Source organism: Moschus berezovskii, chromosome 13 (genome assembly GCF_049115385.1).
Source record: "Moschus berezovskii isolate FMDL1 chromosome 13, NW_MosBer_1.0, whole genome shotgun sequence".
In the NCBI taxonomy this organism is placed as follows: domain Eukaryota; kingdom Metazoa; phylum Chordata; class Mammalia; order Artiodactyla; family Moschidae; genus Moschus; species Moschus berezovskii.
The window spans coordinates 50,105,771-50,121,210 of record NC_142472.1 but is presented as its reverse complement, the minus strand read 5'-3'; the positions used below and the strand labels follow the sequence as shown (position 1 = coordinate 50,121,210).

The following is a 15,440-nucleotide window of genomic DNA, read 5'->3' as shown; positions in this document are numbered from 1 at the left end:
CTTAGGCCTTAATCACTTCCCAGAGCACTGCCTTTTCTTCTGCGTGAGATCTCGAACTCTTGGAAGGATGCATGGGAGGGGCGGCCCCCCTGCTGCAGACATGAGAGTGGATTGAGGTGGGCTGCGGGCACCATCGGGAGCATTGGGGGATTGAGGCCTTAAACAGAGACTGGTGGCTGAGGCTGCAGAGCGGTTGGAGAGGGTAGAGACGTGGGCGGGATTTAGTGATAAACTGGGTGGGGTGTGACAGCAGGAAAGCGGGCTTCCAAGTCGAGTGTCGTTTTGTTTTTTTGGCCATTTATCATGAGTCCCCTCAAAAGAGAGTACACTTCTCCGGGGGTGTGGATGTTAGGAGCTCAGGTTAGGTCAGGTGAGTTTGATTTGCCTGCTGGACATCAGGCGGACACGGGGCGGAGATGGGTGTGTATCCAGAGAAGGTCAGGTCTGGGCTAGAAGTTTGGGGCCCTCAGAATGTGTGGGAGAGACTAGGGCTGAAGGTATGGATGGTGAGGACAAAGAACCAGAGCTGAAGTGGGGAGATTAGTGTGGTGTCCTGAGGGCCAAGTACAGCAGGCAGAGAGGCACGTCCCTCAGAGGCTGCTGCTGAGTAAGGTGAGGGCTGAGTGGATCCTCGGATTTGCCAGAGGAAAGCCTGACTGGGTGAGAGAGTGAGAAGCTTCAGACAGACTGTAAAGCTTTGTGCAGAAGTCTTGTAGTAAATACAAGGAAATCGGGTAGTAGCTGCAGGGGAAGTTTTTTATTTTTAAGATGGGAAAATTAACAAGTGTTTATGTATTATTAGGACTGAGTACGCAGAGAGGAAAACCTTGATGCAGGAGACAGTGCGAGGGTTGTTGAAGCGGTGTGCACACGGAGAGGAGCTGGGGTTTGAGGGGTGGAGGCCCTGGCTTGGATGTCTGTGCCTGGTGATGGGGAGGCTCAGGTGTGGACCCAGAGCTGGACGTGGGGGAGCCCTTGGTGGGAAGTTCCCCCAACCCTTTACCTTTTCTCAGAGAAGTGGGAAGCCTGGCTCTCTGCTGAGAGGGAGGATGGAGGAGGCTCTGGGAGCTTTGAGGGGAGGGAGGGATGGGAAATTGGGGTCCGCAAGAGCGGAACGAGGGGGAAATGTGGTCTGACTCCACAGAGGTTAGAGATGGTATGTTTCAAGTAGGAATTGTTTGTTATTTTTTTCTTATTCAGCTTTTCGAGTGTAAATGGTGGACAGCAGAGGTATGTCAGCCCGGTGAATACCAGAGTGAGAGGGGCATGGAAATTGATAGTATATATAGCAAGAGTGACTGCAGTGAGTCATGATTTCAGTCTGCTCAAGAAGGGCAGAGGTTTGGGGAGATGCAGGAAACACGATCAGTGGATCGTGGCATCCTGCAGGCTGTAAGCCTTGGAGGAGGGAGGGTGTCAGCAGCGTGAGCTGGGAGGACAGAATGTGTAGTCAGAGGGTGAGATTCCCCCCCTCCCAACCATGTTATTAAGAAAGCTGAGCCAAAGAAATTTGAAAGAATAGTATGATGAATACCTGAACACTCAACCTAGATTCAGTCATTGTTCACATTTTGCCACATTTCCATGTAAAGTGTTTTGCTGAACCATTTGAAGGTAATGGCAGAAATTGTGGCATCTCACCCCTAAATACTTTGGCACTTTATTAAATGGCACTGGCTTTTTGAATGATTATTTTGTAGGTTGTTCTGAAATTGATACTTTTGCAGCTCTTAATAATTGCAGATATTTATAATGACTAGTTCTCCTTTGTCCACTGAAGTACCTAGCTGAGGTGGGAGAGAGTGGTCTAGAGGTAGCAGCTATGGCATCATCTCCTGACAAGTGGGGTACGTGGATGAGACTGACTGGCAGGAGAGAAGGAGATCTGACTGGAGGAGGAGATGGGAACAAGGAGGACATCTCCCTTGACCTCTAACCCTGGGGGGTGGGAGGATAGTATGTGCAGTCTCCTGGTGTCTGACCATGAGTTCCAGCCCTCTCCTCTGACCGCTCTGGTAACGTCCCAAAAACTGTTGTTTCACATTGTCTGCTGTGCCTCACTTGAGGAGTGAATGCATTTCCAGAGGTGATGTGTGAGTATGTGTGTAGTCCATTCCTAGTAGCAGCTGGTTCACTCCGGCCTGTTCACTCAGTATACATGAAAACAGCATAAATTGAACACACTTAAAATATTCCCTTTGCACGCTGATCTCTGTTACTTTCTTTCCTTGTACTAATGTGTAGACTAAACTAATTTTATATTCAACGTTTTCTCATACTATAGAATTCATCAGTTCGATTTCAAAAGAGTCAGATTTCTTCAGGAACCCAGGTAGAAAAGTACAAAAAAAATTATTTGCCAACACAAGGTAAGATCATTACATGATCTTTTTATAAAATATTTTAGAAATTTAAAGTGGAGAATTTACACCAACTTAATGGAAATAAGATATTGTAAATATAATTGAAGCCCCTGTGTATCCTACTTCCAGTTAAATTGCACCCAGACCACATTTCCTTTCTTACTTTTCATTCTTTTAGTACGTTGTGTCCATAAATTAATGTAGTATTGTGTCATACTCCATCCCTCTGCCATTTGCTTTCTCTCTTAGTATTTTAAGACCTAACCTCAGTAATACATATAAACTCGAGCTGTACATATTCCATGTATATTTGCCACAGTTAAGGTGTCTTGTTGATGGGCATTCAGGTTTTCCATGTCTGTCACAGAATGAATAAGACAAGTCTTGGTCATGTGAGTTTCTTTCAGACAAATGTCAGGGGTAGGATATTGGGTCACATCAGGTTTGTCACAGTTGAGGAGATGTTTGGGTTCGATCCCTGGGTTGGGAAGATCCCCTGGAGAAGGGAATGGCTACCCACTCCAGTATTCTGGCCTGGAGAAATCCATGGACTGTATAGTCCTTGGGGTTACAGAGAGTCGGACACAACTGAGCGACTCACTTCCCTTTGCAGTTTTTTTTTTTTATTGTCAACAGAACATGCTCTTTGTGCTTGCTGACACCTGATCTGCTTACACTTTAATTTGGCCAGTGAGATGGGTGTGAAATGATGAGTCACTGTCATTTTAATATGCATGTCCCTGATTACTGATGAGGTAATGTGAGCATCTTTTGATATTTAGTGGACATTTGAGTTTCCTCTTGTGAATTGCCTGTTCATCTCTTTTGCCCGTTTAAAACTGTGTGTGTGTGCTTGTGAGGTTTTGCTTATTAAAGTTAATTATAAGCACTGCCAGTATCTTCTCCCCATCTATATTTAGCTTTTTGGTTTGTGTTTCTTTATCCATGTGTTTTCCTTTTAATATTGAATTTAATCAGTTTTCTTAAAAAAAAAATGGTTTTTGCTTTTTGTGACTAAGAAATCCGTCTCAAACATCAAGTCACAAATACACTATTTTCTTCTATGAACTTTTGTTTTCACAGCTGGATCTTTAATCTGCCTGGAAGTTTTAGAAAGTTATTTCTGTAAATTAAATTTATAGAAATGGATATAACATAAGTAGTTTGAAAAGTAGTTATAAAGGAAATATGAGTAACCACTGCCTACAATAAGAATTAGCAACACCTCAGAACTGCCCCCTCCGTGATCATATTACATTGCTTTTCCTTGAAAATAGTTTCTACTTTCACAGTACTAAAAAAAAAAGTTTTACTTTTTTTGAGCTTTCTGAAGAGTCAGTCATGCTGTATGTATTCCATTGTCTTCTTTCACTACGTGTTTTTGAGATTCAGTCTTGTTGATCTAGTTCACTAATTTTCACTGCAAGGTAGTATTAGTATTCCATTTATGAATATATTACAGTTTGCTATTTTTCTGTTGATGGTTAAGTTTTTCTTAAGTTTTGGGATGTTAAACGATGCTGTGAACCTTCCTACACATTTCTGGTACACATTCATTTCTCTAAGACATATACCTAGGACTAGAGTTACTGAGTAATTTGTAGGAATATCTTTAACAGATATTGCCAAAATATTTTCCAAAGTGATTTTACTCTCTCACCAGCAATGTAAGTGCTTGCTTTGCTTTACATCTTGTTATTACTTGATTTTCAGAATTAAGTTCATGCCAGTCTGTTAGGAGTGTATCTGTATCTCATAGTTTTAATTTGCATCACCATTACTAAATATGTTGAACACATTTGCCTGTGTTTAGTAGCTGTTCAGAATTCATTTTGAGAGGAAATTGATGACATCTTTATTTTGTGGAGTTGTGTCTTTTTCTTGTTTGTGGGAGGGGCCCCACATCCTCATAATCCTGTAACAGCTTCACGTATTGCAGGTATCTTCTCCCAGTGTAGAGCTTGTCTTTTTACTCTTTATATGTTAAAGATATAAAAAGTGTCTTTTTTAATTGAAATATATCTGACATATAACATTATGTAAATCTGAGGTGTACATCATGTTGATTTGATGCATTTATATATTGTAATGTGACTGTCAGTGTGGCCATACCTAGCACCTCTATTAAATCACAGTTATGATTTCTTTTTTAGTGGTTGGAATAATTAAGATCTAGTTTTCTCAGCAAGTTTGATGATTATAGCATAGTATTGTTGTCTGTATTCACTACACTGTGCTTTGTATCTCTGGGACTTATTTACAGCTCAGTGCAAGTTGTTATACCCTAACTTCCACCTCCTAGCCCTTAGTAACCACCATATTATTCTCTGTTTTAATGTGTGGCTTTTTGAAATGCCACATATAAGTTATACCATACAGCAATATTCCCTGGTATATATGTACCACATTTTCTTCATTCATTCATGGAAGGGCACTTTAGGTTATTTCCGTATCTTGACTATTGTGAATGATACTTCAGTAAACATGGGAATGCATGTATCTCTTCAATATCCTGTTTCCATTTCCTTTGGATATATATACTCAGAAGTGGAATTGCTGAATTGTATGGTAATTCTGTTCTTAAGTTTTTGAGGAATGTGCATACTGTTCCCTAGTGGCTTGTACCAATTTGTATTCCCACCACCATTGTACAAGGGTTTCCTGTTCTCCACATCCTTGTTACCTAACAGGATAACACTTGTTATCACTTGTCTGGGTTGTTTGTTTTTTTTTTGGATAGCCATTGATATGCATTTCCCTCATGATTAGTGATGTTGAGCATCTTTTCATGTACCGTTTGGGCATTTGGATGTCATGTTTAAAAATATTGTCTAGTTAGTTCCTCTGCCCATTTTTATTTTTTTTTAAAAACAATCTCAAATTTTTAGTATACATGCTGCCGAAGCGAGCACATAAACAATCTCAAATTTTTATTGTCTTCTTAATAAAACAAAACATGAAGCTCAAAACTGGATCACTTGGTCCTTTCGCTTATCTCCCCCCAGCCCAAAATACTTGGATCTCTTAATAACGAGCATTCTCTTAGATCTGCAGTTGGGCTCAATGCCTCAACGCATTCAAGCCTCAGTACAATCTTTGTAGTTTTAGCCTTTTTCTGGAAAATTGGCTTAGTCTGCCCACCATAGCCCCTCTGCTTCCTGTCATAACTCTACTTTCCTTGGGGATGCAGAGAATCCTTGCTTTTCCTGTATTGGGTCATTTTGTGGGGTTGGTGCTTGCCATATTTAGTTCAGCGTCTTTTAGGAACGTTCACCATGTTTGCGAGAGTGTTACTAGCACAGAAAGCCCTCATCCCATTTTTAAATTATATTTTTTTGTGCTTTGTTTTATAATTATTGAGTCATATGAGTTCTTTAGGGCCTCCCAGGTGGTGCTAGTGGTAAAGAACCCGCCTACCAGTGCAGGAGACCTAAGAGACATGAGTTTGATCCTGCGGTTGGAAAGATGCCCTGGAGAAGGGTATGGGACCCTACGCCAGTTTTCTTTCCTGGAGGATTCCTTTGACAGAGGAGCCTGGTAGGCTCCAGTCCACAGGATCGCAGAGTAGGACATAACTAAAGTGCACGCATGAGTTCTTTATATATTTTGTATATTGACTCTTAATTTGATAGATGGTTTATAAAAAATTTCTCTCATTCTGTAGGTTATTTGTTGATCGTTTCTTTGCTTGGCAGAAAGTTTTAATTTTGATGGTTTTTGCTTTTGGTGTTTGTGCTTTTGATGTTATATCCAAGAAATTATTGCCAAGACTGTTGTTAAGGAGCTTCTTTATTTTGCTCTACAGCTTTTACAGTACCAGGTCTTACGTTTAAGACTGATCCATTTTGAGTTCATTTTATGAGTGGTGTGAGAGAGATCCAATTCCATTTTTCTGCATGTGTTCAATTTTTGCACTGCTTTATAAAGAGACTGTGCATTCTCCCCCATTGGGTGTTCTTGACTCCCTTGTTGAGTATTAGTTGATTGTATATATGGGGGGGTTTTCTATTCTGTTCTATGGGCATTTACAGTAGTTGATTATTGATATGTAAGGACTTATGACTGCCATCCTATTGATTGCTTTCTTTTGGTTTTCTATTTCCATTGTTTCTTTTCCCCCCGTTTCTGCCTATCTCTGTAAACTTTTTTTCCCACGGTGGTGTGCTTCATCTCTTGTTGTGTTGTATTTGTGGATCAACTCTAGATTTTTGCTTGCGGTCACCATGTGATCTACATAAACCATCTCATAGATAAAACAATCCGCTGTATGCTATTAGCAACTTATCATTATAAAGGCTCTACCACCCTTTTATGTTTTGATGTCACGATTTGCCTTTTTTATGCTCTGATTTGAGTAACGTTACAGTAGCTAGAGTTTTGGTTTTTTTCGTAGCACTGCACAGCATGTGGGATCTTAGTTCCTCCAGCAGGGACCGAACCTTTACCTCCTACAGTGGAAGTGCAGAGTCTCCACCACTGGACTTTCAGGGAATTCCATAACTGGAGTTTTAAAAAATATTCTTTTCCTTTAAACCTTATGCTATAATTAGGTGAATTTTTTTTTTATCTGACTGTACATGTTCACATTTACCAATGTGTTGTGTTGTGTACTTTCATGTTGTCTTGTTGCTGGTTAACATCTTTTTGTTTCTACTTGAAGATCTCCTTTCAGCATTTCGTGCAGTGTCTTATAGGTCAGGTGATGCTGAACTACCTCAGTTTTTGTCTGGGAAAGCCTTTATTTCCCCTTCATATTTTTGAAGGATAATTTCGCCGGATAAAGTAGTCTGGGTGGGCAGTTTTTGTTTCATACTTTGGATATGTCATTTTCCTCTCTTGGCCTGTGGGGTTTCTGCTGAGAAATCCACTGAGAGCCTAAGACTGCGCCTTCACAGGTTACTTCTTTTTTCCCTCTGGCTGCTCTGAAGGTTTATTATCATTGATTTAGGAAGTCCTCACCTATTATTCCTTTAAATAATAAAAGCTCTGATTTCTTTAAACTCTGTGCCCCTTTCTACTGCTCCTCTTCTGGAACAATAGTTAATCAAGTATTTGTCCTTCTAGTGGGAATCCAATAGCTCTTGTTGGCTTTCTTAGTTTCATCTCCTTTTCTAGCTGTATTATTCTTGAATTCGTGTTTCTCAAGTCACTTGTTCTTTCCATCTGGTCTGCTCTGCACAGATACCCTCTGTTGCATTCTTCATCTGTCATCGAATTCTTCACCTCCAGAATTTGAAGTAGCAGATACTTCCTTAACAAAGCTTTTTATGACTTCACTGGTTCCTTCAATTCACCAGGCTGGCTGTTAGAAAACTTTCATTTTCCAGGATGTAGGGCCATAGCTCAAGTTTTTGCTTCCTTCCCTGTCCACAGACTGACCGTGGCCTATTTTCTGAGCACTCCACGCTCACACAAGGAGCTGGCAGCAGTGGCGGTGTGGGCCCAGGGGGCGATCCTTGAGTGGAATGGGTGGACCTCCGGTAGAGGTCCTGCAGTGGACAGCAGGAACTGCATCCCTCCATGCCCATGTTCTTACCTGCTCCCCCCCTCTTTTCCTGACTCCCCCCAGTCGTGGAGGTCTGGTCCCTCAGGAGTTCAGGTGCTCCTGGAGAGAAAGCGGCTTCTGAGCCACATGGCAGGCGGCTGGGCAGCCGCTCCCCTCTCAAGCTTTCCATGTCCTCCTCGGGAGGTCATCTGCCTCCACCACACAGCTCAGGTCCGTGCACTGTCCCCTGGGCTGGGGGCAGCTCTCTCGGGTTCCCCTCTGCGCTGCATACAAACTTGTTTCTGTCCTGCCTTGGTAGCCTGCTCGTCTACCCTGGACGTCTTCAGGTCCACTCTCTCCAGGTTTTTCCTCCCATGGTGAGTGGGGATGGGGCAGGTTTGCTGAGTCCCTTGGGTCCACAGCTCCTACTGAGGTCTGGTCTATATTCAGATGCACAGGTGGGCAAGAATCCCCCCAGATTCCTGGGTGTAAGGCACTGAGGCACTTTTGTTCAGTTGCAAATGTCAAGTTAGTTGTTAAGGGGAAAGAGGAATGGCTTAGCTGCCATGATGCTGATGTCACCTTAAAAGTTCCCCAATTCCTTTCTTTAATGTAGTTGAATTTCACTTCTTTATGTAGTCCTCTTGCCTATAAAATGAGGATATTCGTCTCTTCTGTGGAGGGTGGTTATAGGATTCAGAGGTGATGTTAACACAGAGCTCAGAGTGCAGTGTGGTTTTTGTGCCTGTGATGTGGAGGAAGTTGGTCATTTAGCCAAAACCTGTGTGTGCTCCTTGATTCCTTTTATCTTTACTCCCTGCCCTCCCACATTCCCATCTGTCCTTAAACTAATCCTCTGATGTTGATAGTTTCTGAATCGATTAAGTAGGTTGAACTGTATGAAACTGCTAGTACCTGGCAACTTGGAATCCTTGGGTCTGTTATTTGCCATAGCACACACACTGCTATCTCCACAGATGCCCACAGCCTGCCTAGTGGACCCTCTACCTCTGCTCTTCACCATTCTTGGAGCATTCAGGATCCATTCTGGTTTTTTACATTTAAGTCAGATCCTGGCACTTGAGCTTGAAACCCTTCAAATTTAGGACTACTATCCATTGGCATATAGGAAGACAATATTAGAACTTTAGTGCCTTTTTAACCTAACTTCAGTTTGTTGTTGCTGTGGTGGTGTGGTGTCTATGTGTGTGCATGTACACGCATGTGTGCCTATTTTATAATGTGTGTATTCCTAATATACAGTATAATTGGGTGTATTGGTCATGATCTAAAAAGTTTAGACCATAGCCATTAGGTCTATCCAGTTTCTTTTTCAAGCCAGATTCTCTGTGTCTTTCTGGATGCTTCCACTCTTTGTTCTCCATTTCTGCCCTCTTAATTAAAGGTCCTAGTGACTGTCTCCAGAACACCTTCAGGTTCATCTGTTAGGTTGGCTGAGCGCTTGTCTCTTTCTCCAGAAAGAGGTTGTAAACTTTCAGAAAATGGATACTGTCTTTGTCTTTCTTGGTCATTAGGACTTAAGTATTTGAATAAGCATCTGAATTTACATAATGAAGAACTAGGAATTAGTAAAGAAGAATACTAAAACTTTCTTAAATAATGGGTAAAGAAGAGTGAACTAAGGAAATGTTTGACCATAGTATTGAGTAAACGTAAATCTTTCAATTAAATAATCAAACTAACTCTGGCAATAATATTCTAACAGGCAATCTATCTCAAAGATCCAAGTCTGAGCCTCATGATTTAGGCAGCTCGGAGAAGGGACAGGTAAATCTTTGTTTTTGTATATTCAGACATATTTCTTAGGCTTACAGTTGATTAGTGAACTGCTTTAAGTTTCTAAACCATTTATAAAGGAAGCTTTTTACTTAACATCGTAAAGGTTTTCTAAACAACACCAACACTAGTCACAGAATCCTATAATAGTGAAATCTGGCTTTTGGACAAAAGTGTTAAGTTTTAGCTGCTTGAGATTTTTATTACATGTCATATAGCACAGATTAAGAGCCTCCTGTCCTTATAGATGGCCTCACCCAGGGAGCTGCCTGAACCAGTAAACTTTCCAGATCCTGACTATAAAGAGGAGGATGAAAAAGAGGAAATTCAGGGAGAAATCAGCCATCCTGATGGAAAGGTTACTTTTTTTTTTTTTAATGAATTCTATAAAAAATAGACATGATTTAAAATATAGTTGAAACAGGTTCTAAAATCATTGACTTTTGAGACTTGATGGGGCCTAAGGTCTTCAATGCTTTGGCACATGTCCTCAGCCTGAACCTTTGGACCCCTCTGAAAACACTTGATAAATGAAAATGCATTTAGTTGCCATTTCTAACTGAGAGTTGCAATAAGAGGAGGAGTACAGTCCCATTGTTTAAACTTCTTGTTCTTTCCCCAGATATGGCTGAAAGCCTTGGTAATCCCTAGTACTTGTAAAAGCCTCAGTTCTATGCTCTACCCCTCCTTAAATATTTCCTATGCCCTAGCCCAGCCTGGCTGGGTGCTCCAGTTAAAGAATGAAGGACAAGGGAAGGGACATAAACAGGGTTTGTTACTGAGGTGGTGGTGAGGGGATTTTTCCTTAGGTTTTTAGAACATGTACTTTTCTAGGTTCTTTGATCCACTTTAATAGAAATGAGAAGGTTGAAGTTCACTGTGAACCATAAGGAATGAGTGAAGGACAAAGACCAGCAATCAGAAGGAACTTGTTACCTCCATCCTAAAGTAGTTTTCCTGTGCACTCTACTTTCAGTTCAGTTCAGTTGCTCAGTCATCTTCGACTCTTTGCGACCCCATGAACCACAGCACGCCAGGCCTCCCTGTCCATCACCGACTCCCGGAGTCCACCCAAACCCATGTCCATCGAGTCGGTGATGCCATCCAACCATCTCATTCTCCGTCGTCCCCTTCTCCTGCCCTCAATCTTTCCCAGCATCAGGGTCTTTTCAAATGAGTCAGCTCTTCACATCAGGTGACCAAAATATTGGAGTTTCAGCTTCAACATCAGTCCTTCCAATGAGCACCCAGGACTGATCTCCTTTAGGATGGACTGGTTGGATCTCCTTGCAGTCCAAGGGACTCTCAAGAGTCTTCTCCAACACCACATTTCAAAAGCAACACTTTACTTTCGGGTAACAAATTGTTGATGAGGAAGGGTTTTCTTTTTTAGAAGAGGAATGAGAAAATTAGGATATCACCAGTGTATAAGGTCTAATGAAAGGAAAGGTCTTGGGCAGCAGTCATCAGTGGCTGCTGAAACTTCAGATGAAAGGTTGATGGGTCTCATGATGCCACCCAGTCAGTGCTGAGGTCGTGAGGCAGCTACGTACTTACTGAATTTCTGGACATGCTGTCATACAGAGCCCACTGCTGTACCTAAAAGGCACTTGTCAGAATAATTCACCTGGAATGTAATCAAGCCTTGAGAGTAACTACTGGGTTTTTTAAGGAAAAACAGGATATGAGAACATGTTAACTGACACAAAAATAGGAAAGCAATTGGCCAGATCCAGAATGTGGTCAATATTATATGTTCAGTGACTCAGTTCCTTCAACAATTGGCATTAAAATGGGAAAACGAAGGGACCATTAAAAATTGAGATTGGAGAGACACATCAACCCAGTGTGTGTGGACCTTATTTTCATCCATATTCAAGAAAACTGTACAAAACCTTGTTTTTGGTGAATTTATGAAAAACAGTGTAAAGGTTATGATATAATGAGGGAATTACAGTTTGTTAGGGATGATAATAGTCTGGTTATGTTACTGACTGTTCCAGTAGAGAGATTTGTTTAAGTGTTTAGAGCTGAAGTGATAATCTGAAGGTTGCCTAAAAAAACAACTGAAAAGTTTGGGGGGAATAGGTGACTTAAGAATAGACATGATGTGCTAATAGTTGAAGTTGATTGTTTTGAATTGGAACTTCTCTCTCAGAGAAATGTTTTAATTTTTATTATGAAAAATATCAAAGTAGGCAATTTATAATAAATAGGGACGTTTTTGTCATGTGGTCTCAGAAAATTTTTGCTAGTTTGGTTTTCTTTTTTGTAGATAGAGAAGGTTTATAAGAACGGGTGCCATGTTGTATTGTTTCCAAATGGAACGCGAAAGGAAGTGAGTGCAGATGGGGAGACCGTCACTGTCACTTTCTTCAACGGTGACATCAAGCAGGTCATGCCAGATGGGAGAGTGGTAGGTTTCCACAGGTGTGTTTTCTCTGTAGCATAAACACCCCTGAAGGAGCAGCAGTGCTGACTCCGTGTCTTTACAGATCTACTACTATGCAGCCACGCAGACTGCCCACACCACATTCCCAGAAGGGCTGGAAGTTCTACATTTCTCTAGTGGCCAGATAGGTGAGAACCTGCTCTGCCCTCTCAGTTCTATTAAGTTTTTCCTCCCTTTAAAAATAAAATATTTATAATAACCCCTTTCTTACAGAAAAACATTTCCCAGATGGAAGAAAAGAAATCACATTTCCTGACCAGACTATCAAAAACTTGTTTGCTGATGGACAGGAAGAAAGCATTTTCCCAGATGGTACAGTTGTCAAAGTACAACGGTATGTTACCTGTTAAGTTGGTTTCTAGTTTTCAACTTTCAATCAGTAATGAAGTTTAAAAATCTTAAACTTTAATAAGTCATTCAACATTTTAATGAGTTCAGAATCTGAGAGCAGGTAAGATGTGTTTGCAGCACTTTAGAATTTAAGGTAAGTTTGAGACCAATGGATTCTAACATTTGCTTAGTCTTTAGCTTAGAGATCTAAAGGATATCTAAAGAGCACTTCACGAAAGGAGGATGCCAGATACTTATTTAGAAATAAGTTTGGTGAAATTTGAAAACAGTGAGCGAGACACAGAAGGGAAGCTTCCCTGTCAATTTTTAAGAATAACTGGACTCTATTTTGATTTTCTGGGTCTCCCTGTCCCAGCCTAAGCACTTTACTCTTCTGGCCTCTCTAAGCCAATTCCAAATTAACAATGTCTTTATCCTTCTGAATGTTAAATTTCTTGAAGTCAGAGATGACTTCTTTAATCCACAGTGAAGAGCATCTTATAGGTGCCATTATAATTAAAACCATAATAGGGGTTTGTCAGATCCAGACCTGTTTTTAGTTTCACCCTCCTTTCCTGGAGTGTAGCAGTTAAGTACCCATTAACTTGAATTATGTGATGTAAACTTGGCAATAATGTAGGAACCTCCTTATGGTCATGACTGTTTTTCCCTTACTGTGGTCTGAAATCTGGTGGTCTTTATCTGCTGCTCAACTAAAGAAAATTTGAGGAAAATCTTATGTGTACAATATAGATTTCAGAAACTTCTCAATTTTGACTCTTAAGAAAAGTTCCCTAGAGCCATCTATCTGATCTTCAAGTATTAAAACTCAGAAGTTTCTCAGTTTTGACTCTTATGAAAAGTTCCCTAGAACCATCTATTTAATCTCATGGCCAGTCTTTTCTCGTCTATACTCAGACACATCCCATGTTATTAGTTCATTATGGATTATCATTTTTAAATTGAGGTGTAACTGACATACATATGACATCAGTTTCAGGTGTACCACAAAAATTTACTAGATATTGTATATTGCAGAATGATCACAAAAGTCTAACATCCATCATCACACATAATTACATGTTTTTCTTGTTATAAAAACTTTTATTCTCTTAGCGGCTTTCGAATGTGCAATTCATTCAGGATAACTGTGCTGTTTTTCACTTACAGCAGTGGTTCTCAAACTTCAGGGTGCATCTGAATCTGGAGGGACTGTTCAAGGGCTTGTTGCTGGGCCCCACTCAAATAATTTGCATTTCGAGTGAGCTCCTGGGTGATGCAGACACCACAGGGCCACACTTTAACTAGAGCAGTGGCTCTCTAACCTTTGTATATGGCAGAGAGCCACATATGTGTTCATATGAAATTTGAGAAATAACCAAAATAGAAAAAAACATTCTCTGTTGAGAAGTTGACAACTTCTTAACTTTAGCGCCTTAGCTTTGTTTTATAATGGGACATTATCCTTAAAATAAGGACCAGGGATGCTCTTGGAGAAGGAGTAACTGCCAGATTTCTCCTGCTATAATCTTCATGTTTTTATAAAGGAATTAAATTCTATTTAAAATTTACAGAGATGGCAACAAAATCATAGAATTTAATAATGGCCAAAGAGAACTGCATACGGCCCAGTTCAAGAGACGGGAGTATCCAGATGGCACTGTGAAAACTGTGTACACAAATGGGCATCAGGAGACCAAGTACACATCTGGTCGAGTAAGAATGAAAGACAAGGACGGTAATGTTCTTATGGACACAAAACTGTCATGAAACTTGTGTGACTTATCATGAAATGACACTAATTTGATTTCCTTGTTAAAAAGAAATGTACATTTCTTGTGGATTCTGTGGTTTAATTTATATACTATGTGTGTTTGTGTCTGTGTGTCTATATAAATAAATAGAAAACACTTCGTAGTATAAAACTTCTTGCTTTTTATGTTTGAAATGAACAGGGGCAGCTTTCATGTTTAATACATCTCCCTTGTCTTCTATGGTCATAACCAGCATAGACTTTAATAAGGGGATGCTTTCTGTGGTTGGTGATGGCTATGAAAACCAGGAAATACAAGAAATACAGTATCACATAGTATTTATCACACAGATTTTCCTACTGCCTGTCAGCCCTATCAAGGTCATGCTCAGAAACATCACTGAAGGAGGAATCGTTGCTCCACTCACTGTACTCAATCTGTGCTGAAATTAAAGCATTGTATCTCCCACCAAGGTCACAGAATGGGAAGTTAAAACAATGAGGGAATATACAAGTCAGTCAGTTAGTCAAACAGGTAGCATGAGTTCATTCTGCAAGTGCAGATCTCATGGGAGGAGAAAGCAGCTGTAATGAGAGTGATATCTGGTCAAAGCAGGACACGTGAGAAGGGCAGGGCCTAAGAAACAACCAGGCAGTGTTAAAAGTTTTCAGAGAAAATAAGGAATTATATTCATGTAACCTCAGGATAGAAAGCCATTTTTGTTTTCGGTTGGGGGGCCCATGCTGTACAGGCTTCTGGGATCTCAGTTCCCCAACCCGGGAATGAACTCAGGCCACAGCAGTCAATGTGCCAAATTCTAACCCCTAGATCACAAGGTCCACCCTTGAGAAAGACACAGCACAAACTTTAAAGGTTAATGAGTCAAAAGTTTGTCCAAAGATACCCCAAAAAGAAAAGTCACAGACTAGGAAAAGATACATATATCTGACAAGGATTAATAACCCAAATACATTAAGAAGCCTTACTAGTTAAAATTACAAAAGATATGAATGAGCAATAAACAAGCAACTAAACCAGTGGATGCATATTACAAAAATGACGTATCTCTTTATAGTAGTATCATACACTGGCAAATAATGGTCTGGCCACACTGCATGTCAGCAAGGAACTCAAGACTACTAATGGTAGAGTTAGTTTGAAAAACAGTTACCTCAGGACTTAGTAAATTCCATTAATAAGTATATTCACTGGAAAACCACTCACAGGTACAGAGAGGGTCTTACTGTAGAATAAGTGAG

The 15,440-nt window shown here is 40.5% G+C and overlaps 1 protein-coding gene and 1 pseudogene across 3 annotated transcripts in view; one reads left to right on the top strand and one right to left on the bottom strand.

Annotated features, from left to right (window-relative positions):
- Window positions 1-14,318, top strand: part of CPAP (centrosome assembly and centriole elongation protein) — a 38,514-nt gene extending 24,196 nt beyond the window's left edge. The window contains exons 11-17 of one of the 3 annotated variants that reach the window (XM_088842680.1): window positions 2,285-2,369; window positions 9,575-9,636; window positions 9,893-10,003; window positions 11,921-12,061; window positions 12,141-12,225; window positions 12,311-12,431; window positions 14,002-14,318. In XM_088842680.1, coding sequence (XP_088698806.1) covers window positions 2,285-2,369; window positions 9,575-9,636; window positions 9,893-10,003; window positions 11,921-12,061; window positions 12,141-12,225; window positions 12,311-12,431; window positions 14,002-14,197 — 801 coding nt within the window. In that variant the 3' untranslated portion in view covers window positions 14,198-14,318. The remainder of the gene's footprint in view (window positions 1-2,284; window positions 2,370-9,574; window positions 9,637-9,892; window positions 10,004-11,920; window positions 12,062-12,140; window positions 12,226-12,310; window positions 12,432-14,001) is intronic. The other 2 variants (XM_055426438.2, XM_055426439.2) reach the window with 2 other exon arrangements.
- LOC148775832 (large ribosomal subunit protein eL42-like) lies at window positions 5,118-5,640 on the bottom strand (annotated as a pseudogene).
- Window positions 14,319-15,440: the final 1,122 nt, after the last annotated feature.